The 26,053-nt window shown below is 39.6% G+C and overlaps 2 protein-coding genes and 1 long non-coding RNA gene across 4 annotated transcripts in view; 2 read left to right on the forward strand and 1 right to left on the reverse strand.

The window, feature by feature from the left end:
* mrpl45 (mitochondrial ribosomal protein L45) overlaps positions 1 to 8,608 on the forward strand; it is a 9,004-nt gene extending 396 nt beyond the window's left edge. The window contains exons 2-8 of the mRNA XM_014340643.2: positions 370 to 565; positions 3,034 to 3,151; positions 3,304 to 3,402; positions 4,609 to 4,657; positions 4,744 to 4,893; positions 5,626 to 5,799; positions 8,205 to 8,608. Coding sequence (XP_014196129.1) covers positions 370 to 565; positions 3,034 to 3,151; positions 3,304 to 3,402; positions 4,609 to 4,657; positions 4,744 to 4,893; positions 5,626 to 5,799; positions 8,205 to 8,303 — 885 coding nt within the window. The 3' untranslated portion in view covers positions 8,304 to 8,608. The remainder of the gene's footprint in view (positions 1 to 369; positions 566 to 3,033; positions 3,152 to 3,303; positions 3,403 to 4,608; positions 4,658 to 4,743; positions 4,894 to 5,625; positions 5,800 to 8,204) is intronic.
* A 100-nt stretch (positions 8,609 to 8,708) lies between these two features.
* gpr179 (G protein-coupled receptor 179) overlaps positions 8,709 to 26,053 on the reverse strand; it is a 37,371-nt gene continuing 20,026 nt past the window's right edge. The window contains exons 3-11 of one of the 2 annotated variants that reach the window (XM_005944042.2): positions 25,886 to 25,982; positions 24,931 to 25,151; positions 24,572 to 24,640; positions 18,387 to 18,496; positions 16,562 to 16,800; positions 15,594 to 15,732; positions 15,339 to 15,441; positions 14,067 to 14,213; positions 8,709 to 13,686 (exon numbers count right to left, since the gene is read on the reverse strand). In XM_005944042.2, the coding sequence (XP_005944104.1) occupies positions 10,393 to 13,686; positions 14,067 to 14,213; positions 15,339 to 15,441; positions 15,594 to 15,732; positions 16,562 to 16,800; positions 18,387 to 18,496; positions 24,572 to 24,640; positions 24,931 to 25,151; positions 25,886 to 25,982 (4,419 nt within the window). In that variant the 3' untranslated portion in view covers positions 8,709 to 10,392. Of the gene's footprint in view, positions 13,687 to 14,066; positions 14,214 to 15,119; positions 15,442 to 15,593; positions 15,733 to 16,561; positions 16,801 to 18,386; positions 18,497 to 24,571; positions 24,641 to 24,930; positions 25,152 to 25,885; positions 25,983 to 26,053 lie in introns of those variants that run through there. The other variant, XM_014340642.2, reaches the window with a different exon arrangement.
* On the forward strand, positions 14,151 to 15,399 carry LOC102310099. The gene is made up of 3 exons (XR_006052776.1): positions 14,151 to 14,241; positions 14,425 to 14,947; positions 15,302 to 15,399. It is a non-coding gene; the product is annotated as an uncharacterized LOC102310099 (long non-coding RNA).

Here is a 26,053-nt window from a genome sequence, read left to right on the forward strand (position 1 = left end):
TATATAAAACTAAAGAGAGACTTTGTGTTCATCTTGCTGGATGAAACAATACTACGTAGCTTGAGGTTTTCACTGTGTTAAGTATTTGACAAGATTAAGATATACAGATCACAACTTCACAACAGTTGAGTTCAATATAAACTAAAACGCATGGTATTCCAGGCATGTACACCTGTGAGGGAGGCAAAATATTAGAAATACCTGTCAGGGTAAGGGGCACAGCCCTCTCGGTATTAAAGATAAAGATTTCTTTTTGACAGTGCAGACAAAAGCTGGAAGTGTTTAGGTTTTGTAAAAGTAGAATTCAGGGCCAGTGAGTTTAGAGGATAACTGTGGTGGTTAAACACATATTTGTCTCCATCCTCTTAGAATGCTGAGACGTCTTTGGATGTGCAACATCCCATTCCACTTTACCTGCCGGTCCGAACCAAAAAGCGGTACTTTATCCCTCCAGCAGTGGGATTGAAGGGGAAGAGGCAGGAAAACACAGAGGCCAAAGCCCGGGCAGCAGGCATCGTCTTCAGGCAGCAGTACTTTGAGAGGCCAATCAATATCGCCTGCACTGGTAAAATGGCCCTTAAAATCAGTGATATGCATATAAGATGTTATTTCTGAAGCTAGAGCACGTTGTGGTCATTAAGTTTTTCATATCTACCAGTACGGTAATGAATAATGCTGGATATTAGCACTCCTCTCCTAGGAACCATCTATTGTCAAAAGTAAGCAACAGTGTTGTTTTCATGCATATAAATAACCTACTGTGAACATCACCTCAGAAATTTTTAAAACTATTGAAAAGACTGAGTATCTTCAAAGAAGATAGAAGTTACACAAATGTAAACCAGAATTGAACCACTTAGAACAAATAAAACATCCATGGTAGCATTTAGGATAATAAATGCTATAGCATGCTGCAAAAAGCACCAAATGCAAAGATAATTATATTAGAAAAGCCATAATGAAGTAAAACTAAAAGGATTCAGTTGAGAGATATGCTTACGTGCTTCCTTACTTATCACTTATGGGCCAAAACTACTCAAATCAAATATATATGAATGAATAAAAATGAAAAAAAACAACAACCCTAGAATTAATAACAATTCAATTTCAATTCAGTTCACTTCAATTTATATAGCACCAAATCATAATAACAGTGACTTTATATTGTAAGATTAAACCCATACAATAATACAGAGAAAACGTCAACAATGAGATGACCTCCTTGGTGACAGTGGTAAGGAAAAACTCCCCTTTAACAGGAAGAAACCTCCAATTAGGCTCAGGGAGAGACAGCTACCTGAAAATAATAATTGTAAAAGGAAAAAGTAAATAATTTTTGATAAAAGTGAATGAAGACATCTAAGTGGCAGAAACTATTGTAACATAAAAATGGGCATTAAAACCATTCGATGGAAAGTTAAACACCTCTGGGATTAAAGCAAAGGGAAACGATACAGAGATAAGTTGGAGGACATCAACTCTATTTATTGTTGCGTTTTATAGAGTTTATAATAACACTTTGTGTAAACATGCACTGAAAAATTGTACAGCATAACAGTAAAGTGAGGAAAAACCTTTTTCTTAATTCAAGGGCATTATGTTTAAATAGTTTTAGCTTTGGGAGCAAGTTTTCATTAGCTGGCTGCTGAATGTAATCTGTAGATACAACATGAAATTAGGATCAGTAACAGATGTTGTTGAAAAGGAATCTGGCGTGCTGAGCTAACAGTTTAAAAATTCACACGACCATTCTATATTTCATTTCCTCCCTGCTTCAGACACAGGCGTTCATGTCATAGAACTGTTTTTAGATAAGTATTCAATATTTTATGTTTACATTTCTTTTACTAATTAGGTGTTACAGCATAATCATCGTCTTTACATACAACAATTGATTGTATAGAGAGCATATAACTAGACGTGGTAAAGGTTAATTTTCTGCCATATTTCAGTTGATAAAAGTTCTGGGTAAAAATGTGAAGATGGTCCTGATTGTTTCATTTGCCCATAGCTAAGAAAAAACAGAGATTACAAGTTAATTAAATCCCAAGTCGATTTTTAAAGATAAATGTATTTTATTAGAAATGCGAGAATCTCAGCGTTTCAACTGCCAAACAGCTTAAACAGCAAATGATTAAAGAGCAGGGAAACCGATTTCACAAAAAGATGTAAACACAAAGCGCAGCCCGACGACACAGACGTGCACGTGTCGTCGGGGCTGAAAGCCAACAGCTCATAGATTCTGAAGCTGCAGGTTTTATCGCTCTCCGACCAAAATTCACTGAACCAGCAGCAAAAGAAGATCAAAACTATGCTTCACGTTGAAAAACGTTGCCATGAATTTTCTCGTACTTTTGCTGTTTTGCTTCCCCAAAATAAAATCACACTCCCTGCACAGGTCTATCTCGGCGTACTTAAAGACCAGTTTCCCATCAAAAATCTCTGTTTTCTGCATTTTTTGGTTGCTTATTATGCACCAGTCTACCGCTGTATAAGGTGCTGTCGGACATTTTTTTGTTTGTTTTTTAAATCCAAAATGACATCCGGCCTCATTTCTGCTGTTCAATACCAAAAGAAATTTAAACTTTTTAAAATTGTGTCTCTGACAAAACCTCTGTAACTGTGTTCAGTTTCACTTCAGCAGCATCAGGCAATGTTCATATGGTGATTCATGGTTTTCTCACGTTTTTGATCTACTGCAGAATATTTTAAGGCGGTTATCTTCTATAAAAAGCCAGGCCTGGAAAATCCCCTTCATGTCTGTCTGTGGTTATTTAACAAAAATGTGAAAAATGTATGTTTATATTTTTATTTTTTAATACTAAATGTATTTTATATCCAGGAATAGGTGCTATTAAGTGTCCTGAATAAGATGTCAGTGCTACACAGACGCTAAACAGAGGGTTTTAGTGCTCTAAGTAGGGTTATATATTGTTCTTGCTAAATCAGTCAGCAGGAATGATTTATTTTGAAACATTTCCCTGCTCAGAGGCTTCACACTGGCTGATCAGTCATGTCTGCTCTCTTTACCAGCGGGAATCTTCGACCCCTACATACCCCCGGAGGGTGATGCTCGTCTTTCCACTCTGTCTAAAGACGGCCTGAAACAACGTACTGAACAGATACGACAAAGTGCCGCCTCACAGCTGGCGTGAGATTCTCTTCTTTGTGTCTTTGTGTTGTCGCTGTGCTGATACTTTTCTTTTCTGGATATTTTTGAGAACGATTATCTTCTCAATCCAGCTGCTTAATTGAATTCATTGAATATCTTATGGTCAACTAACTGTATTCTTGTTCTTTCAGGATTCGTAAAATCAAAGAGCACGACTCCGTGTTCACAACAAAGGATTTTGCAGAGAAAGCTCAAGAAATCTTTATTGAAGCTCACCACGCCCTGACACAGTAAGAAAATAAACCCCTGTCTCACCTCACGTAGTCAACTGACAAGGAGTGTTTATTACTGTGGCACATTTTTATAGAGGTGAGAGACGCACTCAGGCAGCCTTCAGCTCTGATAATGAAACAACCTGTAGTGATAAACAGGTTATCGTGGTAAGCCAAAGTACATTACAATGAATTATGATAGTTATGATGCACATTTACAGTAATCAAACCTAATCTGTAGACCATCATCAGACACTTCATTAGGTACACCTTTTTAGTACTGGCTTGGACCCCTTTTGCCTTCAGACCTGACTTAAAGTCTTTGGCACAGATTCATTGACCATATCGCCGCACAGTTGCTGCAGAGTTGTCGATTGCACATCTATGATATGCATCTCCCGTTCCACTACATCCCAAAGGAGCTCCATTAGATTGAGAGCTATATGAGTGCAGTGAACTCAGTTATGTTAAAGTAACAAGCTTGAGATAGTCAGAGTTTCGTGACATGCGTTACCCTGCTGGAAGCAGCCATCAGGAGATGAATACCCTGTGCTCATAAATCATGGATGGTTGTGGTTAGCGAAGATACTCGGGTAGTTTAAAGGTTGAGCAGTTGATACTAAGGTCCCAAAGAAAATCCCCCCATATGCTGTTACACCAAGAACAACCTGAACAATACATGGATCCATGCTTTCGTGTTGTTTATGCAAATCCTGACTCTACCATCTGAATGCTGCAACAGAATCTGAGACTCGTCAGACCAAGTTTTTCAATTTTGGTGAGCTCATACGAACTGTAGCGTCAGTTTTCCTGTTCTTGGCTGACAGGAGCGGCACCCATCTGTAACCCATCTAATTCGAGGTTCCACATGTGGTGTGTTCAGAGAGGAGTAGTTCTCTAGGCAAAAATGCCTCGTTGCTGGTAGAGGACAGAGGAGAATGGCCGGACTGCTCACTGGATGTTCCCTGTAAACCTTGGAGATGATACTGTGGGAAAATCCCAGGATATCAGCAGTTTCTGAAATACTCAGAGCAAGCGACCCGTCACCAACAAGTACACATTTGCTCAGTGAGGATGTTTTTTGGGGGGTGATACATTTTACTAGCTGTATATGACATATATGTACAAAGATACGAGAGGCTGATGCACAGTAAAGCAACGTGTCATGAAAACTCTGGCTTCAGTTTTAGAGATGAAGATTAAAATCTTTCGTCTGAATTTCAGGTTCAACAAGGAGAAACTTCACTCCTTGGTGACTGAGAGGTGTTATCCTGTAAGTTTATCCTTTGATGATCCTTGAGATAATTCAGTTCTTTGTTTTATTGTACTCAACCTTCTGTTCGGCTGCATTGTGTTCAGGAGATGACAAGGGGTAACCGATACAAGACGATCTGCTGGAGGTTTGTGGAGTCGCTGGAGCCACCCAGGGTGGTCCATGCCCGCTGCCCTGACATGGTCTCCAAAGGCAACCTGTATGGGCAGGTGACGGTTCGCATGCACTCCAAGCAGGTACAGTATAGTATGAGTATTTGTGTGTGTTGGTGTTTTCATGTGTGTGAGATTGTCCAGAACAGTTTTGAGCAAGTACATTTTTCAGTGTTTTATTATAAGTTTTATTCCTCACTCACTGAACGTGTCCCTTTGTCAGACGGACACGAATCACTTCTGAGATGCTGCTCCCTTGTTTGACATGTTTCTATTTCTAATCTTGTATTTTATTGGACTCTCTTTGAAAACTGTTCTGCGTATGTTATCACATTGCCTTCTGCTGTTTGGTTCATGACAGGAGCATAAAGCATTTTATATTGGCTTGTTGAAAGATGACATACCAACGACCTTTTTTGCCCTGTCAGTACATAAAACGAGCAAAAGCAGGTTTGATTTTATTCCAGAAGCCGTTTGACTTGTGAACACACACATTTTAAGGCTGCATGTCTTTTTTGCAGGTTTCGATGTTGTTGGTCAGTTACTCCTTCTGTAATTCAGCTCTTATTTTTAACTGTCTGGCAGCTTTCAAATGCCCCTTCTGGGACAAATTTAATATTTTCATGTGAGCTGAAGTGAAACCAGTAGCCCTGCAGCCAGTTTTTAGAGTTGCTTTGGAATCTGTGTGTCCCACAACAACTGTGTTTGTGGAAGCGATGAAAAATCTAAATCAAACGCAGGGTTAGGTTTGCGTTCATGTTACAATTAGTGTTAAGACGACTAATTGAATTTACCTCTGTCTGTGTCTGTGTGCAGACTCTGGCCATCTATGACCGCTTCGGGAGGCTAATGCTGGGAAGCGAGGAGCAGCCGAAGGATGTATTGGAGTACCTGGTCATAGAAAGGCATCTCATCAACCCCTACGGCCGGTGGCGGTTACATGGAAAAATAGTGCCATCTTGGGCCCCTGCCAAGGATCCAATTATTAAGGTGACCCTCTACTCTAAACATTTATCTTTTAGTAAGAAAAAGGCAGAGGTCCAAGGCTCTCTCCCTGTCAAATGCTAATTAAAATACCGTTATTAACTGGCCTGTTCATACTTCACTTTAATGGGCACATGAACAAGGCAGACAAAATCTGTTAGCTATTTCAAGCTTTGATATTTTTTTCTTTCTTTGCATAAATATAATACATTTCTGTGTCCTTTTTGAATAGCCTTCAGCCTTTCTTCTATAAAAAATAAAAATACAAAAAGTTTCACCTTACACTAAATTTTATTCTGGACCTCTATCATGAAACTGTCTCACTTTTCAGGGTGCTGTATTCTGCAGTTTAAGCTCAGTTTTCATGGACCTGGCAGACTAGAGCCTTGAAAGCACACACTACTATACATTTCATCTATCCAAAATTAGTGTCACACTGTAATATAGAGCACCAATGAAGACCAAGGGAGCACTTCCATTCAATTTTAGCATCTTTCTAGCTGTCACAGCCGACTAAACGTAGCTAATATTACAAATGCTGCCTCTTCAGTGACTGAAAATCCACGACCCTGGACAAAAATGACAATCGGCAGTCATGTTAAACAAGCTGTTTAAATGCATCTTATATGTGTGGCTTCTTCTGGCCTTACTCAACAAAGAAAACAAGAAGGGCAGTCAACTTTATCTAAAGGATATCCACATTTTTTGACATCTTCAGGGAAAAAAAGCTCTGTCAGATAGCCGCCTCGTCAATTGTTATCAGAGGAGATGCTATTCTACTGTTTGAGCTGGATCTGTTCTAAATACTTCGGGAGATGATTTCCTTGTGTCACCCCAATTCTACATTCATACAACAAGATGAAACTAGGCAGTCGTAGGCTGCATCATAGCAGGTTGAAATCTGCACTTTTTACACGGCAGACAGTCGTATTTTGTATGTAAAATGTAATTTGTCTGAAAAGATAATGCAAGTAAATACAATTGCAGCTCTACTGAAATATACTGTAGAACAGTGTTTTGAGTCAAAGGTAGTTAATAATTACCACTCCTGTCACCTGGAATTTAAACCTGGTGATCTGCTGCATTAAGGTGAATCTGTTATAAGTTGCTCCCACACGAGCGTGTCAGGGAGATTCAGTGAAGAAAAAGCAAACCAGGAGGTTGTGTTAAGTCTACAGAAACCTTTGCAAAGCGAGAGTGACACAGGAGATGGCTTGCATTAAATGCATCACTGCTGAGAACTGAGAATGTAATCACCTTAAATATGTGAGTCAGTCCCTGCTGTGGCTCAGATATATGTGGCAGATGGAGCTGTAATGTTGCCTGGAAGGTGTTTTTTACCATCAGCATCAGAGCTCTGCAAAAAAAAGCATTAGTCATACTGTCAAAAACCCATGATGTGATGTGAAGATGATTTACTAAACTCCTCATTCTAATTCGTCTGTCGATAAGAGATTGTGGTGATCAGCTGTGAACAATTAGTGTCTGTCTCTTATTTGGGCTTTAGGGCAAGAAAGCAAAGGAAATCTATGTCAGTATAATAAAAGGAACTATGCCTCAAGTGATGTATCAGAATCTGATCAGTCTTTACTAGAGGTTCATGATAACATTGGAATAAGTTACTGTATATACCTTTTATTCTAATACTAATATTCTAATGAATTCTGATTCTAGTATTTAGTCACTAATTGAGACATTTGTGACAGATAAATTATTTTAGCTTTGATCATACAGGTTAGTATCTGTCTGCCTTCTGTCAGTCACAATCTGTCAGTGAAACGCCTCCTTGCATTTTGTCCATGAACTCAAACAAAAAAAAAAATAAAATAAAATTTATATATATTATATATATTATTATATATATATATATATATATATATAATGATATCGTATGTGTTGTATATATATATTTATGTATGTTTGTGTATATATGTGTATATATGTGTGTATATTATGTGTGTGTATATATGATGTATGTATGTGTGTGTATATATATGATATGTATGTGTGTGTATATATTATGTATGTGTGTATATATAGTATATATATATATATATATAGTATATATATATATATGATGAGAGTATATATAATATATATGCATATAATATTATAATACATATGATATACATATATACCATATATATATATTATAATATATAAATATATAATAATATGGTATTAAAAAGAAAACCTTTTCCCCCACTGTGAATAGAGATCTAAAGATTGTTTTAGGAGTAAAACATTACATGTAAACTAGAGAAGTTTTTTTCTTTTTATGAAACCTTTCTGCTGTTCTGATCATAAACGTTGATTGCTGTTGGAACAAAATATGCCAGCACACGTTCTGCAGAAGGCTTTTGGACTTCACCAACATTTAAATAAGATTCCACTTTGTTTTCTTCTTCTAGACGGTCATGATTCCTGGTCCAGAGCTGAAGCCAGGGGAAGAATTTGATGCCCTGAACTATGAAGTTCCTAAACCAGAGGCAGTACAGTGGTATAAATGAGCCACCAGGGGGCGCTGCGCCTTTCATCGAACCACAGGCGGACTGTGTTATTCATGGGCCAAATGTTGTTTAAAAGTTGGCTGTGGCTGGTTATAATTTGTCCACTTCGGCAGGAAACCAGGCTTCCCTATGAGGCTCGTTTCTGATTGAAAAGGGGCTTTGGTTGTTGACGCACTGGAAGCAGCAGGTGAATTTTAGATACTACTGCACATATAAAACCTTCTTTTCATGATGGTTTTGTCTCAAACTTATTGTTTTATTAAATTGATTGTGCACATGTAAGAAATAAAATGGTCAGATGTACAGAAATTGAGTAATTTATTTCTGCGATGGATATACTCAGGAAATATGAGATAAAGTGTCTCACCTGGTTTTCTTTTCACAAATTACTGTAAGCACAAATCAAGATGTGTTACAACTCTCTCTAAATATGTGTGTCTACAATTTACAGTACACTCATTAAAAAAACAACAACACACAAACATTGCTTACAAAACTAGGTCAGTCCACTGACAAAAAAAAAAGACTTGGAGCCAACAATTGGAGTTAAGCAATAAAATCACTGTATGACACTGTAGCAGCATAAAGTCTGATGATAACCATCAATGAATTTCAAACAATATTTGCTGGCATGGACATGCAGCTTAATTACATCTTAAACTAACAACTGCTGATATTTAAAGTCCAGAATTTACCACATATTACTATTTTTTTTTAACTTGGAAGCTGACTCTGAAATCTGTGAGCAGTGATTCAGAACTTAAAGTAGCATTCACTAATATCACACACTGAAATTAAAAGCATTGTTTGATGTGAAGAAGTGATTAGCGAATGATGACCATCTGATAATCATAAGATGTTGTCTTTAAAGAAAAAATATTGTCAAGATCTGTTAAACAACCAAGGAACATTTACTACTGTGGTGCAAACCACTTTTGGCTTAAGTCATTTGTGCTTAAAAAAGTAATCAGCCTTATCAAATAGCTGCAGTGTTTTCAAAAGGTGATTACACAACAGCTCTGTGGTGATTGCAATGTTTTTCATATGTTTTTCTTTGACTCTGAGTTCAGATTAAGTTCATGCACTGTGTGAAACAAGCTGTTTTATCTTTCTTTCCTATCTTTTTAGACCATCTTCCTTTTGATTAGTTGCTCCTCAACAACAGAAGGTATAAACAGTTGGTGGGTGCCTGAGGTGACCACATTAGGGATATCCCCTCCCAGTGATATCAAATAATGAGCACAGTAGATAGAACTGTCTGAAACCAAGCTATTGACTCACAGAATAATTTTCACACACCATTAAAAACTTTGTGTTCAAATATGAGCAGCTACCACTGTGGCAGCGAGCATGACCGAAAATGAAAGCATAGTCGGTCCACTTTAATAGTAAACACTAGTTTTTAGTCAGGAAATGAGTCACCCAAACAAAGAAGTATGCATAGTTTTATCAATACTTTTGAAATGTAACTGTGTCCATTGTATTCCTGCTTGACAGTTTGTATTTTATTTTAGTTTGAACAAATGATTTTTTAAGAAATTTTGAGTTGTCTGGTGTATATTTATATGGGGCAGGATTATTCCAAAGTGTCGTATCTGTAGACACCCTGTGTTGTACTTTTATTTGAGAGTAGTGCTGACTTAACTTCAGCTTTTGTAATAATTTTAGCTCAGCCATCAATATACTGATCTCATGGCAAAATTGAGTGACGTCACTCAAAGACGCACAAAATCATTTGCATTTAATATGGGGGACAGAAACAAAGACATTGGACTTCAGCTAACTGCTTTACATGCCCTTCTATCATGTAAAAATCTTTTTTTTGTTAAATGTATGGGGTACATAAATCTTCTGTATGTACATTACAAAATGTATTTTCAGTCAGGTCTGCACAACTTGGAGTGTCCAGCCAAGTCTAGCCTTCCAGGATTTTAGACATGTGGGCATGGCCCGACTGTTTGTCAAATTTCATTAACCAAGTCTACTCTTTAATTATTGTTTAATAATCCATCAGAAAGAAATTTTGCCGTTGCCAGCTGCAGGGAAGCTCTTCTATAGCTGAGCCTACAGTATCTACAAAAGTATAAAGCTATAGGTCAGGTGGGAATACAAGAGCTTCAGCAGCACACTCGGCATCGTCCTCTTCGTCTTCCTCTGGAATATTCTCTGGCTCCCATGTAAAGATATCTGACGCATTGTCAGTGAATGAGCCAGATGTGCTCCTTAACATCTCCCAAGGGCACAGAGCATCTCGCCTGCCCAGGGCTAAGTTTGCCTTAGACTCATCTGTTTGCTCAGGGCTTGTGTCTGCTGGAGTTCCTTCGACACTAAGGCAGCTCTGACTTTCTATGACATCCTTGTCACTGTTGGGAATATCATTTTTGTCTTCACCTGCTCCAGTGATACTTTTCTTTTGGACGGTTTCATCAGTTTCCCACGGACAAACATTTGCCAGAGCACTATCTTGTTTTTGGAGAATTTTTGGTTCTTCTGTTTCCCATGGACAAACATTTTCTTTAGTGCTATCGTTCTTTTTGGCAGCCTTTGGTTCTTCTGTCTCCCATGGACAAACATCTGTCCGAGTGCTATCTTGTTTTTGGAGAATGTTTGGTTCTTCTGTCTCCCATGGACAGACATCTGTCCGAGTGCTATCTTGTTTTTTCAGAACTTTTGGTTCTTCAGTCTCCCACGGACAAACATTTGCCAGAGCACTATCTTGTATTTGGAGAATGTTTGGTTCTTCAGTCTCCCATGGACAAACATCTGTCTGAGTGCTATCTTGTTTTTTAAGAACTTCTGGTTGTTCAGTCTCCCACGGACAAACATTTTCTTTAATGCTATCGTTCTTTTTGGCAGCCATAGTGTCTTCAGTCTCCCATGGACAAACATCTGCTTTTGTGCTGTCTTGCTTTTTCAGAACTTTGGGGGTTTCTGTTTTCAGTGGACAAACATTTTCCTGGGAAATGCCCTTCCTTTGTAGTTTTTCAGATGCGTTTGATACTTCAGTTTTAACTGTCCCTGCTTCACCTGTTTCCCATGGACAAACATTTGCTCGAGCGGTGCTCTCTGATATTTTGGGGATCTCTGGCTTTCCTGATTCGGGTTCCTCTATTTCCCATGGACAAACCTCTGCTGGCTTTTTAAGTTCTTGAGACATTGTTTTGGTCGCTGCAGTTTTTTCAGGTAGTGCTGTTTCCCAGGGGCATACATTAACTCTTGTGCTGTCTTTTCGATCAGTATGTTCTGAAGTAGCTTTCAAAAGTGAGGTATCTATTTCTAAATCTTCTGGATTGTCTTGTTCACTTTCCCAGGGACAAATATGTACCTTTATTGTCATTTGTGGAGTTGATTCTGTAATTGTCTGCTCCGTGTTACTGCCTTCCCATGGGCAAATATTTTCCTTGATTGTCGGGGGATCAGGGAAATCCCATGGAGAACTTGCTGCTGCTTTGTTTATGTGTTTACCCCAGTTTGAGGCAGGTGATATTGCATGGTAATGTTGCTCATTACTTGATGCACCAGGATAGATTGCAGCTTTCATGACCTCTCGCTGAAGGGGCACTGTCAGTGTTCCCCTGTTTTCTAAAGGATTTAAATTTTCGTATACACCTTCAACCTTGTCCTGCATATCCCACGGACAAACATTAGCGTATTCATTAGTTTGTATTCCTGAAGGCTGGGGAGACTCTGAAGTCTCCCAGGGACATGTGTTTAATATGCCTTTTAAAGGCTGCTGTGCCTGTAAATCTTTAGAAAGGATAGTGTGAGAAACAACTGGAATATCCTGAGATTCCAAAGGACCCACTTCTCCATGACCACTTCCTCGTCTTCTCATGTTCGCTTGCTCTTGAGATTCCCAAGGACATACGTTAGATCGTTCAGATACCTGTGATTCCCAAGGGCAGACATCTGCTTTGATGCTCTGCTGCTTCTTTGGTCCCTCTCCACTAGCGATATCCCATGAACATACATCTGTATGAGGAACATTACGGGTTGGAGTAATTCGATAACTACCTCTTCTGTGAGTTGAAGGGGTTCTGGAGCTGCTTATAGAACTTATACTACTACGTTTACTACTCTGCCTCGATAAAAGCACGTGTTCATATGTCCCATCTTTTTGCATATCTTCTGAATCACATGGATGGATAGAAGATTTTACAATTACAAGCCTTCGTGGGCTTCTGTCAGAGGAATCCCCAGAAGAGAGTCTGACTGCATTCTGCTTAACAAGACATGGTTTTCCATCTGCTGTTGTCATGCTTCTTTTCTGGAGTGACCTCTTTTCAATGCTAGGATGTCTTGATGTTCCTGACCTTGGTGTTGTTGAAGCACTTTCCTGACTTTTTTGCGAAATAGAATCTTCTCTATTTAAGCTTCCATCCTTGCTGGACCTGCTAGCTGCATCAATTGATCCCATCAATGTTTTCACAGTCAGCCACTTAGCGGTTGTAGTGGTGCGGAAAGAGAAAACACGCTGATCCTTTGCAATCTTTGGTCTTGGAGAACCAGGTGCACTTGTAGACATGGTAGACCTGGGGGACTCGGTTTCACCTTGTAGGCCTTTGTCCATAGAAGACTTCTTTTCTACAGGTGGCAAATGGTCCCAAGGACAGATAAGTGCAATTGGAGATGGTGGCCTTTTTTCCTCATCATCCCCAGAGTTTGCATATGTGACATGCTTCTGGTTCTTGTCACTTGACTGTTCTGGCTCCACCTCCCAAGGGCAGATTTCAGCCTTGTCAAATGACTCAGATTTGAGAGCACTCCTGGTCTGGTCACTTATAGAAAGGCTTGGCCTCGACCTCACTGTGTTGGCTCTGTTAACCTTGGGTATATTCTCCATAGAATGGCTGGTAGTTGAGGTTAGGCTCCAAGATTTATGAAGTCTGTTGTGATCAGGATGCAAGAGATTGGTATCAATCGTCAGATTCTGGGCACTGGCTGACTTACAGACCCCTGGTGGTATATCCAAGGAGTCTGTCTCAGATCGCTGTGAGGATCTCTTCACAGTATTGGCCCTTAATGTGGAGGTGTGCAAAGAGTCTCGTTCCCTGACATAGTGATGATCACTTTGCGACTTACGCATGGATGGTGATGGTGATAGAGATGCTGACTTCATTGAACTTCTGTAACTGATACTGACCGTCTCTGTAGACCTTCTAAAAGAGTCAGAATGATTCCCACTTCTACTGCGGAAGGATCCATCTTTCTCCTCACGGCTGCACTGGCGGCTCATCGTTTCTGGGATTTCAGCTATGCGTTTTATAAGGGATCTCCCCAGTGCACATCGAGAGCTTCGTTTTTTAGGTAGATGAGGGTTGTTTGCAGCCATCTTCTTCGTCTTGTGGACTTCTAACTGGGCATATAATTTCTTCAGTTCATCCTGATGCATATGAAGAAAGGAGGGAATTGATGAGATAGAGGTTGAAATGATTGAGAAGAGGAAAAGACAAGGAGAGTCAGGATAGGTAAAGAGTTTTCAAGTATGAAGAACACAGTTCAGGTTAAAGCAAAGGATTGAAGGGTGGAGAAAGTTCATAGAAATTTGTTCAGTCTACAGTTAACTGTATTTACTGTTACTTTATGATTTCATTTATAACATATTTACCATTTGTTTATTGAATCTACATATAAACATAATTAAAATTAAGGGATAATTATTTTTTCTTTTTTAAATGTAGCCTTTGGAATTTCTTCCATATTATGTGCATTATGCCCTACTGCAAAGTGATAACATCGTTCTGTGGGGACAACAGTGTTTACCCGAAAGTCATCAGGGTCCACACTGTGCTCACTCCATGCAGAGTGAAAACTGCTGTTGAGGTAGGAGCCAGAGCGCCGCAGGTCAACTTCATCTTCATACACCTCTGCTGCAATCTCCTCTCTCCCAGGTTTGGATACATAAAGGAACTGTGGAACACATAGGAGAGAAGCACATGTAAGATAACTGGTTTTGACTCAACACAGTCCATAAGTAATAATTACACATACAGAAAGAAGTCTTGAACATTGTTTAACTAGAAGGACTGATTGGAAGGCTTTCCACTTCAGTTGAATTCTACTTCATTTATATAGCACCATATCATAACAACAGTCACCTCTATGTGTTTTATATTGTAAGGTAAAGAAGCTACAATAATAAAGAGGAAACCCCAACAATCAGACGAACTCCTATGAGTAAACACTTGGCAACAGCGGTGAGTTCCACCAACATTTTATGATATCTAAGTAAATGTAGCATGTTAGCTTAATACATATTAGCATTTAGCATACATTAGCATACTGGCTGGCTTTCAAGCAGAACTAGACCATGCTGAGTTAGCGGTTATCGTTAGCATTATATAACGAGGTCTTATATTTAACATAAAGTCGAGTTACATGCTTAAAGTAGTTAAAGATAAAGCTAACAAGTTTGAGAATACTGTGAGATATCATTTTGCCTCATAACTTTTGCACTGTCCACTTCCTGCTGTGACAAAACAAATTTCCCACGTGTGGGACTAATAAAGGTTATCTTATCTTATCTTAGATTTTTACAGCATGTCATCCAATCAGAAAATAAGTGGTTTGAGTCCCAGCTACTCTGAATGTTGAAATATCCATGGGCAAGATACAGAACACAGGGTTATCCCTGATGCATCCATGTGAGTGTGTATGTGACTGTTAGACAATATTTTAATGTGTGTGAATGAGGCTTGTAGTAAAAAAAATTTTTGCCAAGGGCAGTAGAAAAGTGCTAATCCATTTTCCATGACTTTTTTTCTATTCTTACTAGTGCTGTCAGCGTAAATCTCGTCAAAATGACGTTAACGCGGCAAATCTCCATTAGCGAGTTAACGCGGATCATGCACGGCGCTAATGTGTTAACCAGCTAACAGCGCTAACGCATTGACACAGTGCAGCCCCACGCACAGGGCGGTCTGCGTTAACGAGGTTATGGTGTAACGTCATTTCAATGAGATTAACGCTGACAGCACTAATTCTTACTGTATAATTAGTCTACTCTGGCACTATGGACATAAAAATGTGGAATACCTTGGGAACAAAGAGCAGGGCGAGTGTCACAGTGATGGTGACATGGGTGTGTGTGAAGGAGAGCAGAAGCATCCAATCAGGATGAAGAGATGGAAAGGTAAATCTGTGGGAAGCAGAAAATATAGAATCATCCCACGTCAACGTGTGTTGGCTTTCTATTTCGTATGGTACACAGACATATTGTTAAGCATGTGATGGGCTTTACTGCCTTTCTTTTCAGACACATTGACCTTAGTGGTCTTGGTTACTGTTTACCGGAACAGGTGGAACAGAGAGGAGAGAAGCAGCTCATTGTGGATGGCGATGCCCATGTAACGAGGTTCATGGAAAGCTGAGGGTACTGGCCTTACAGCAGTCCACAGTGAACTCCCCCAGCACAGGAACAGAAGCTCAGCTGTAGCAGAAGACTTTATAATCACTTGGATGTTCAAGAATACACAGTACAAATGTTGAAACTGGTTTTACTTCACTCTAACAGTAGTTTTGTGGTGCTTTATGTTGTGCGCTAAAGCTCTTAATACTGGTGACAACTTAAATACCTTTCTTGAATGCAATTCAAAGAAGTCTCATTTAAGCTTATTCAACAGTGAAATTATTTTTTAAGATATATTCTGGTTTCTTATAATTTAATGGCCAGCTATTTACTGATGTATACTTTTTTATTTTTACCTAGAACTTAAATTGTCAAGATAATCCCAGTGAATTTCTGACAACGTGATCCTGTGTGCCCCACTGGATTTTATTGTACCAACGCTGCCTTCTACTTTGTTGGCTAATTTATTGCTTTAAGGAATAAGTATAAAAATGGACTTGTAATGAACTATAATAATAAAGTTGTAAACTTGCCCATAGGTGTGAATGTGAGTTCGAATGCTTGTCTGTCACTATGTGTTGGCCCTGTGATAGACTGGTGACCTGTCCAGGGTGTACCCCGCCTCTCGCCCTATGACAGCTGGGTTAGGCTCTAGCCTGATTATGATGATGACACATCTAAAGTAGTATTTACTGAATTCTTAGACCTAAAATGAATCAGATTATCTTTATTATGTCCTTATGCATAAAGACTTAGAGGTGAAAGAGGTTTTACTTTCTTTTTATCATAACTGTACATAGATATAGACATAGGTACACTTTGAGATTTAATAGAATCACTGTAACAGCTACTGTATGTTTAATGATGCTGTTGATACTCTTAACAGGTTCTTTACATGTAGTTTACTTACCTACAGCCATCATGTAGTCCCAGCGGTCAAGGTAACACATGTTGAAGCCCTGTCCATCAGGTGTGTTGGTTGTGATGAAGACTGGAATGTTTCTGTCACGATTCTGCATAACACCCACCGTCCATGCACACAGGAACCAGCTGACTGTCATCAGCATCACTCCCAGAATTCTCAGTAAATGGAGGCTGGACATGTAGGGCATTCTCTGGGCTGTGCGTGACAGGAACACCTTCAGTACTCTGGTCCAAAACAAGAGCAGTATTGGCCCTTAATGTGGAGTATTTGGGTACTAAAGACAAACTGGTGCAACTTGTAGTAAACAGTAAAGTCAGTGACTGAGTGTTGAATTTGATGTCACTTCAATATGAAGTTTCTTGAGAGATGTCTTTGCCTGGAGAGACTTTTGATATCAGTGGAATTAGGTTCAAAGTAAGTAATGTAAGTTAGACAAAAATCCACAGAAGAATTTTTGCTCTCCACGATAATTGCAGATTTATACAAGCTGGGGAGATCTCTTGGAGCTATTTCTAAACAACTGCAGATTTCAAGATCATCAGTTCAAACAACTGTAGATAAGTACAAGTCATCCAGATGTGTCACCACTTTGCAAAGGTCTGGCAGAAGACCCGAAGGGTGACAGAAGAGATTGGTTAGGAAGTTTAGGAACAACCCAGAAATCACCGATTATCACAAATTATTCAGTGTTACCTTAAATAAACAGATGGTGAAAACTTGGACATAATTGGGTGTTCCAATTGGTTTTGGAATGGATTAAGAAAGTAAGCTAACACATGAACTTCCCAAAGCTCTTTAAGCATCAACCCTATTGAAAATTTAGGGACTATGCTTAAAACCGAGGTTTGTGACAGAACACCAACCAATTTAAATTAACTCTATCAATTTTGCCAAGAAGGGTGTTCAAATCTCCAGCCAAAGTTATTCCAGAAACTTGTTGATGGCTATCAAAAGATCCAGGATCAAGGTGCAACTTGAAACCTGCCAAGTGACGTTTAACCAAATATTAGTGTGAGTGTATGTATACATTTAGCTTATACGTAGACCTTTGTGGATTTGAGAAAATCCCCAATAAATCACTCAATGTTTATTTGAAAGGACAGAAATCAGAAACAAAGTCTTCCCATTTATGGTACACTCTGGGTGTACAAGTTAGCAAAGTTTAGCTGATAAGTATACGCATATAAATTCAAGAGGAACATGCTCTTTTCCCCCCATAAAATTACACAGTCTTAAAGGCAAGTGGTTTAACTTAGTTTTGAAATGAATCATTTTATAGTCTCTTTATAATATAGTTTTGTTTCCTAAAAAGCAAAACAAAACAGACATCTATTGTCCTCCCAGTACTCCAAAAACTCAATTAACTTATCAATTTTAAATAATAAATAAAAATACTATGTTATGTGGAAACCATCGTATACAAGTTGCTCTTTGACCACAAATAGTGTCTGTATCAAAACATATAAAATATATGACAAATATGATCAATTTCATATTATTTGATATGAGATTTATATTTGTAGATACTCACTGAACCCAAATGTTATTTAATTATAACTGAATGCAGTTGTGGATTTATAAATAGGCCTAATTTCCTTCCAGCTCACTCAGAAAAAGATCATACAAAATATCTTCCAGTAAAATAAACTAAATATTTTACAGTAAAGTTCATGTATTTTTCAAGAAATTGAGCATTTATTCAAAGCCATTAACCACTGTGCTTTGATGTTTAAGGAGAAGGTATTAAACAGAAGCACTTAATTTTAACTACATTAAATGTTAGTATCGACTACTCTCAGTGCTAACCTACCTGTACATCTTAAGTGTGACTGTGCCGTAGACAATGGAGAAACCAAGCATTCGCACCCAGCGGAGCAGGATGCACCTGAAGGTGCTTGGCCTGAAGTACATGATAAAGACCTGCAGAGACAAAGAAAGAAATGCTTAGTAAAAGAAAAACTACAGCTATACACAACCAACCAACAGTTTCTATTGGTGTATAGATAGTTGGCGCAACCAGTTATTAGGTTTAGGGGGCGATCACGTTTTCACCATGTAGGTTTTGGATTTCTTTCCCCTTAAAAATAAACGCCTTCATTTAGAAACTGCATTTTGTGTTTACTTGTCTTATTTTTGTCTAATATGCAATTTTGTTTGATAATCTAACAGATTTAAGTGTGACAAACTTATCAAAAAATAGAAGGAGGTAAACACACCACTGTATGTACATTACCAGTCAAAAGTTTGGACACACCTTCTCATTTAATGTTTTTTCTTTATTTTTTAAATACTTTCCACATTGACAAACTGAAGACATTGGACATATGAAGCAAGATATATGGAATTATGTAGCAAAGAAAAAATTGATAAATAACTCTAAATATCTCTTATATTTAAGATTCGTGAAAGTAGCCACCCTTTGCTTTGCTGACAGCGCTGCAAATCCTTGGCCTTCTCTCAGTGAGCTTCATGATGTCGTCACCTGAACAGGTTTTCACTTCACATGTGTGCCTTGTCAGGGTTCATTTGTGAAATTTCTTGCCTTCTTAAAGGAGTTGGGACCATCAGTTGTGTTGTGCAAAAGTCAGGTTGGTACACAGCTGACAGCCCTATTTGACAACTGTTAGAATTCATATTATGGAAAGAACCAGTCAGCTAATTAAAGCGAAACAACAGTCCACGATTACTTTAAGAACTGAAGGTCAGTCAGTCCACAAAATTGCCAAAACTTTGAGTTCCCCAAACATGCTTCCAGACTGTGTAAGGGCTATTTGACCAACACGGAGAGCTGCCCCAGATGGCCTGGCCTCCACAGTCACCTGACCTAAACCCATTTGAGATAGTTTGGGATGAGATGGACTTCAGAGTGAAAGCAAAAGGGCTAGCAAGTGCTCAGCATCTCTGGGAACTCCTTCAAGACTGTTGGGAAACCATTTCAGGTGCCGACCTCATGAAGCTCATTGATGGAATGCCAAGAGTGTGCAAAGCCGTAATCAAAGCAAAGGGTGGCTATTTTGATCTAATCCAATTTCAAACACGTTTTGAGTTGTTTCACACTTCACACTGTTTATTACATAATTCCATATGTGTTCATTCATAGTTTTGAAGTCTTCTATGATGTAAATAATCATGAAAATAAAGAAAAACCCTTCAATGACAATGTGTGTCCAAAGGTTTGACTGGTAGTGTATACATACACACACCACATCTGTTTTTACTGATGCCTCTGCTGTCCGTATAAGCGCACATCACGCCTGACTGTAATCACTTTGCTGTGATGGTAGCATGAGCAAAACAGTGTCAGCCACTCAGGATAAGAGCATAATCTATATCTTGTGATAATGTAAATGCAAACATACATCACTGTGTTCAAACTGCTTATACAGAATAAACTGTTTAGAGTGACAACTTATAGAACAAAAGTCATGGCAGGAAGGCCCGTTTAATCAGTATAAATGGCCAGCACACAAACACAGATTGGGGTCTCTGTTATAGATGGAGCTGCACAGCAGAAAGAAATAATGTGATTGGTCAACCCAAAGATATAGTGCAGTGAGTAAGCTGAGCAAAATAAAACAATCAATGACAGAATAAATGAATCAATCCAAGAATCCAGTAACTCCAGTGATTATTTATTGGGAACCTGTGTTCGCCAGTGCAGATTTGCATCATGGGGCTCAAAACCAAGCTCTCCTCTGATCTGACATTGTCTTTATTAACTATATACTCAAAAAATGACTTTAAAGCTGAGGCTAAAAATGAGAACACAGATATCCTGATGTCTTCTAGATGCCAGTGATATCCAATAATAAAGCTCAAATCCTCCTCAATAAAACCAGTTCAGTTCATTAATATAAAAATAAAGCTGCTGTTCTTATAAAGCTGAACTAATGAGTGCAGAGGGACAACAGTTGTTGTTCTCTAAAAAGTAGTTACTAAGTAGCCAAAGGGTACCTACTACTACAGGTGCTACTACACCGAGACACTCATATTGATCTTTTTTTGTTGACATTAGAAAATCCTGCTACGTTAACGGGTCATGGTGGATTTCAAAACCAGCTTGAGTATGTTGGTGGGATGGTCAACAACCTTCCTTCATGCAGGGGATTTATTTGTAGATGAAATGGCAACTTTACTTCAGCGACACCCCAGTGAGATGACAGACCGAACTCTGACCTTTCATCTGGGGCTTTCAGAACTACAGTCAGCTATGTGGGCTGCAGGTCACCTTTGAATTAAAAAAAAAACCCTCACTCAACATGATCCCAAATATTTGCTCATTTCCAGTCTTGCTTCCACCTCTTACGTCACCACAGCAGGTTTTAGATCTTTAATTTCATAACTGAAATATATCCTGTATTCATGTTTGTATATTCTTGCCTTCCATGCTTTCATCTGCATCATCATTTTGTATAGTTCTACACAAAATGAACTGACACATGTATCTCTGCATTTACATTTCTTTTTCTTCTTTCAGCTGCTCCCTTTAAGGGTTGCAACCGCAGATCATCTGCCTCTATTACATTAAATCTACATTTACATTTACAAGTACTTATTCACGTAAATTGACATTTATGATATTTGCATTTATTACTGGCATTGTTATTATTATTTAGCTCTTAAATGGATACCAAATATACCTGCAGGCTGCTATCTGAATAAAGGTGAGATGACTTGACTATATTTTAGTTTGCCCATCATCGATAGGTTTGAATGACATGTGGGAGGGGCTTCTGTATCTGCAGAGTTCGCCCTTCTTATTGACATCACACAGAGCCAAGAGTCCTGAATCCTGAGCTTTTTGTTTGCATGGATTACTTGTAAGATGACTCTGTTTCATAGAAGCACCTACCACTGTAACAGCATACAGTGGGGCAAAAAAGTATTTAGTCAGCCACCGATTGTGCAAGTTCCCCCACCTAAAATGATGACAGAGGTCAGTAATTTGCACCAGAGGTACACTTCAACTGTGAGAGACAGAATGTGAAAAAAAAATCCATGAATCCACATGGTAGGATTTGTAAAGAATTTATTCGTAAATCAGGGTGGAAAATAAGTATTTGGTCAATAACAAAAATACAACTCAATACTTTGTAACATAACCTTTGTTGGCAATAACAGAGGTCAAACGTTTACTATAGGTCTTTACCAGGTTTGCACACACAGTAGCTGGTATTTTGGCCCATTGCTCCATGCAGATCTTCTCGAGAGCAGTGATGTTTTGGGGCTGTCGCCGAGCAACACGGACTTTCAACTCCCGCCACAGATTTTCTATGGGGTTGAGGTCTGGAGACTGGCTAGGCCACTCCAGGACTTTCAAATGCTTCTTACGGAGCCACTCCTTTGTTGCCCGGGCGGTGTGTTTTGGATCATTGTCATGTTGGAAGACCCAGCCTCGTTTCATCTTCAAAGTTCTCACTGATGGAAGGAGGTTTTGGCTCAAAATCTCACGATACATGGCCCCATTCATTCTGTCCTTAACACGGATCAGTCGTCCTGTCCCCTTGGCAGAAAAACAGCCCCATAGCATGATGTTTCCACCCCCATGCTTCACAGTAGGTATGGTGTTCTTGGGATGCAACTCAGTATTCTTCTTCCTCCAAACACGACGAGTTGAGTTTATACCAAAAAGTTCTACTTTGGTTTCATCTGACCACATGACATTCTCCCAATCCTCTGCTGTATCATCCATGTGCTCTCTGGCAAACTTCAGACGGGCCTGGACATGCACTGGCTTCAGCAGCGGAACACGTCTGGCACTGCGGGATTTGATTCCCTGCCGTTGTAGTGTGTTACTGATGGTGACCTTTGTTACTTTGGTCCCAGCTCTCTGCAGGTCATTCACCAGGTCCCCCCGTGTGGTTCTGGGATCTTTGCTCACCGTTCTCATGATCATTTTGACCCCACGGGATGAGATCTTGCGTGGAGCCCCAGATCGAGGGAGATTATCAGTGGTCCTGTATGTCTTCCATTTTCTGATGATTGCTCCCACAGTTGATTTTTTCACACCAAGCTGCTTGCCTATTGTAGATTCACTCTTCCCAGTCTGGTGCAGGTCTACAATACTTTTCCTGGTGTCCTTCGAAAGCTCTTTGGTCTTGGCCATGGCGGAGTTTGGAGTCTGACTGTTTGAGGCTGTGGACAGGTGTCTTTTATACAGATGATGAGTTCAAACAGGTGCCATTCATACAGGTAACGAGTGGGGGACAGAAAAGCGTCTTACAGAAGACGTTACAGGTCTGTGAGAGCCAGAGATTTTCCTTGTTTGAGGTGACCAAATACTTATTTTCCACCCTGATTTACGAATAAATTCTTTACAAATCCTACCATGTGATTCATGGATTTTTTTTTCACATTCTGTCTCTCACAGTTGAAGTGTACCTCTGGTGCAAATTACTGACCTCTGTCATCATTTTAAGTGGGGGAACTTGCACAATCGGTGGCTGACTAAATACTTTTTTGCCCCACTGTATATAACATAATAGGTCCACTTAACTGTGTGTGCAAAACACTGCAATCCACTACACATCTTACTTTTGGATATCAGATTCAATAAACCTTAAAAATGAATGCATCCTATATATTATACTGTAAAAAAAATAGCTTTGAAGATCATCACTTAAATATTCTTCAAATATTAAAGTCAGCATTTTGTTTTGTTTTTTAAGCTGACCTGCCTACAGCTCTAACAAGCTGCATATGGTCTGCACCCACATTTACTTTGCCAAGAGGAGCTCTATAAACTCTCTATAGGCTCATCTTGATATCCAGTTTCTTTTTATTTTATCCTTTTTATTTTTTTTTAAGAGTTTGCATGCTCTTCCTGTGTTTGTGTGGGCTCGCTTCCTCCCACAGTCCAAAGACATGCAGTTAGTGGGGTCAGGATAGGTGGTGAATCTAAATTGCCCATAGGTATGAATGTAAGTGTGAATAGTTGTCTGTCTCTTTGTATTAGCCCTGCGACTTTCCAGAATTGCCATGACCCCAGGAAGCAGCCAGCCGAAAGAAGCCGGTCACCCAGTCCAGAGCCAGCACCCGCAACTGCAAGCACCCTGGACCCCACACTTCAAGAATGCAGGGCAGCAATGCTACCCCACCATCTCACCACACCTCAGCTAAAGCTTGGCCTCTTCCAAATCAAAGGCCAAGAAAAGTCCTGTTTCAGAATTAGGATCGTCTCATGTCTCATGATCATCCATCCGTTGCGGGGACAGCAGCCTAAGCAGAGAAGCCCAGACCTCCTTCACCTTGTCCGGGGGAACAACAAGGCAATCCCAGGCCAGCCAAGGGATATAATTTCTCCAGCGTGTCATGAGTCATCTCATCCTTGTCAGATGCTCGATCCACCTCAACTGGCTCCTTTCAATGTGGAGGAGCAGCGGCTCTACTCTGAGCCCCTCCCAGATGGCCAAACTATCCCTATCTCTGTTGGAGAGGCCAGCCACCCTTCAGAGAAAGCTCATTTCCGCCGCTCATATGCACACGTATTATATGATCATGTTTCTTTTTAAATATACAATCTAATGCAACCACCAAATACAAAGCACCTTATGAAGTGAATAATTGCTCTATTATACTCTCAAATTTCACGCCCAGAATCCATTAACATGTTCACACACTCGACATTAAACTAAATCATCTGTAATGCGGAGCACAGGACCAGCTCTGCACACACTAAATCACTCTGTAGATCAAATTGACTGACACTTTCAGATAGATTAAAAGAAAAAAATCACATCCGGGTTATGTTAACGCCTCTTTAATTGGTAAAATGAATCTAAAGATTGATTGATAATCTATGACCGGAGCTGAGGGAGGTTATGAAATGTGCCGACGATGAACACGCCCTCGCATTTCTCATACACGCCCTCAACCCATTCACCCTCCCTACAAATCGTCCATTGTCACATAATCTAAGATATGGAGCTGTGCAGTGATCCGTGAAGAGCTCTAATCTGTGGGGCTCTCAGTCGGCTGGCTCGGTCAGAAACTCACCGGGAAGTAGAGGAGCAGGGAGCCGAACAAGATTGTCTCCAGCAGCAGCAGGCCAGAAGCCCGGATCCGCTGGGGGTGGAGGAGGAGAGGAACAGCTATTATGAGAAGCTGTTGCAAACAACACTACAGAATATAACACACATTAATGTAATGTGGATTATGCTACTACTACTGCTGCATCTGCGGTTGATTTTATGATTAGGATTAATTATCAGACTAAAAGTTTCATACAATAAGATGATGAATAAAAACTGGATTGATTTTTTTAACATAATGTATTTGGCTCAGCAGTCACCGTCAACCTTCCATCAAAACATGATCTATATGGTGGCCTTGCTAAGCCAAAAGATGTGACTCACCCGGTTGCGACGATGCCGGTAGGCCACCAGCATGCTGATGAAAATGAGGAGCATGAAGACCCCCTGGATGGCGAGCACACCAGACCTAAGAAGCCAGTCCTCCTGCACCCAGCATGGGGTACCGTCCTGGCAGCTCTTACAGCCCGGCCAGCAGGGGAGACAGATGGGCATGTTCGGGTAACACATACCATTGCTGTCACTCTCATTCACAGGGGCTCCATCTGCATCGCATACAGACACACACATCTATTCAACCTACACAAAACCATGGCAAAACCTCATATACATGCGACCTCCACAAGGAGCTTAAAACAGTATGTTAAAGGTTTGCATAGATTGGGTCTAAATGATTCATCTTAATTTTGAAATAATCTTTTTTAGTTTTGAATTTTGACTTTGAAAGATCTGGTTTAATAATTAGCACAATTCCTGTTGTTGTAGATGGTCCAAAACCAATGGGTGCTGTCATGGTGGCTGCATCTATGATTGAAACGGTCTGACTACTATGAAAACCAGCCTAAAGAGACCTGGTAGCCTGCTGCCTTTGCAGATGCTTGAAAAGAGTTAATTTGTTAGCAGCAGTGGATAGTTGATCGTCGCCTGGGCACAGTTTGCACTTTACCATCACTTTCTTGTTCTTTGATGCAAAACAAATAAAAGTAATGTCCATATCTTTGCTTCTCAAAAGCAGAAAAAAAAGAAAAATGACACATTTGACACTTTTTTTTTGTATAATACAAGTAAGTGACAGTGGTCAATTTTTGACAGTGTGGTCAATCAACTATGACCCTCCGAAAAAAGAAAAACATATTTTTAGATTTGATTTTTGTAAATCCCCTCCCCCCCCAATCTGGACATAAAACAATAGACAGAGCTGCTAGGTCAAAGTTAAGGCAGCAACCTCCAGGGAGTTTCACAGTTAAACCAACAGATTACTTAATATCTGTTGACTTACCTGAGTCCTGAGGCGATACGTCAGGGCTGTAGTATCCTTCTTTACAGCGACAGCAGTACTGACCCAATCGAAAGCCCCGGCCTGGAACGGGAATACACTGCAAGAAACACGGAGTGTTTGTTTTTCCTTTCTTTTGTTATATATATACATACATATATATATATATAT

Source organism: Haplochromis burtoni, unplaced genomic scaffold (genome assembly GCF_018398535.1).
Source record: "Haplochromis burtoni strain Fernald_Lab_line unplaced genomic scaffold, NCSU_Asbu1 Contig_389, whole genome shotgun sequence".
In the NCBI taxonomy this organism is placed as follows: domain Eukaryota; kingdom Metazoa; phylum Chordata; class Actinopteri; order Cichliformes; family Cichlidae; genus Haplochromis; species Haplochromis burtoni.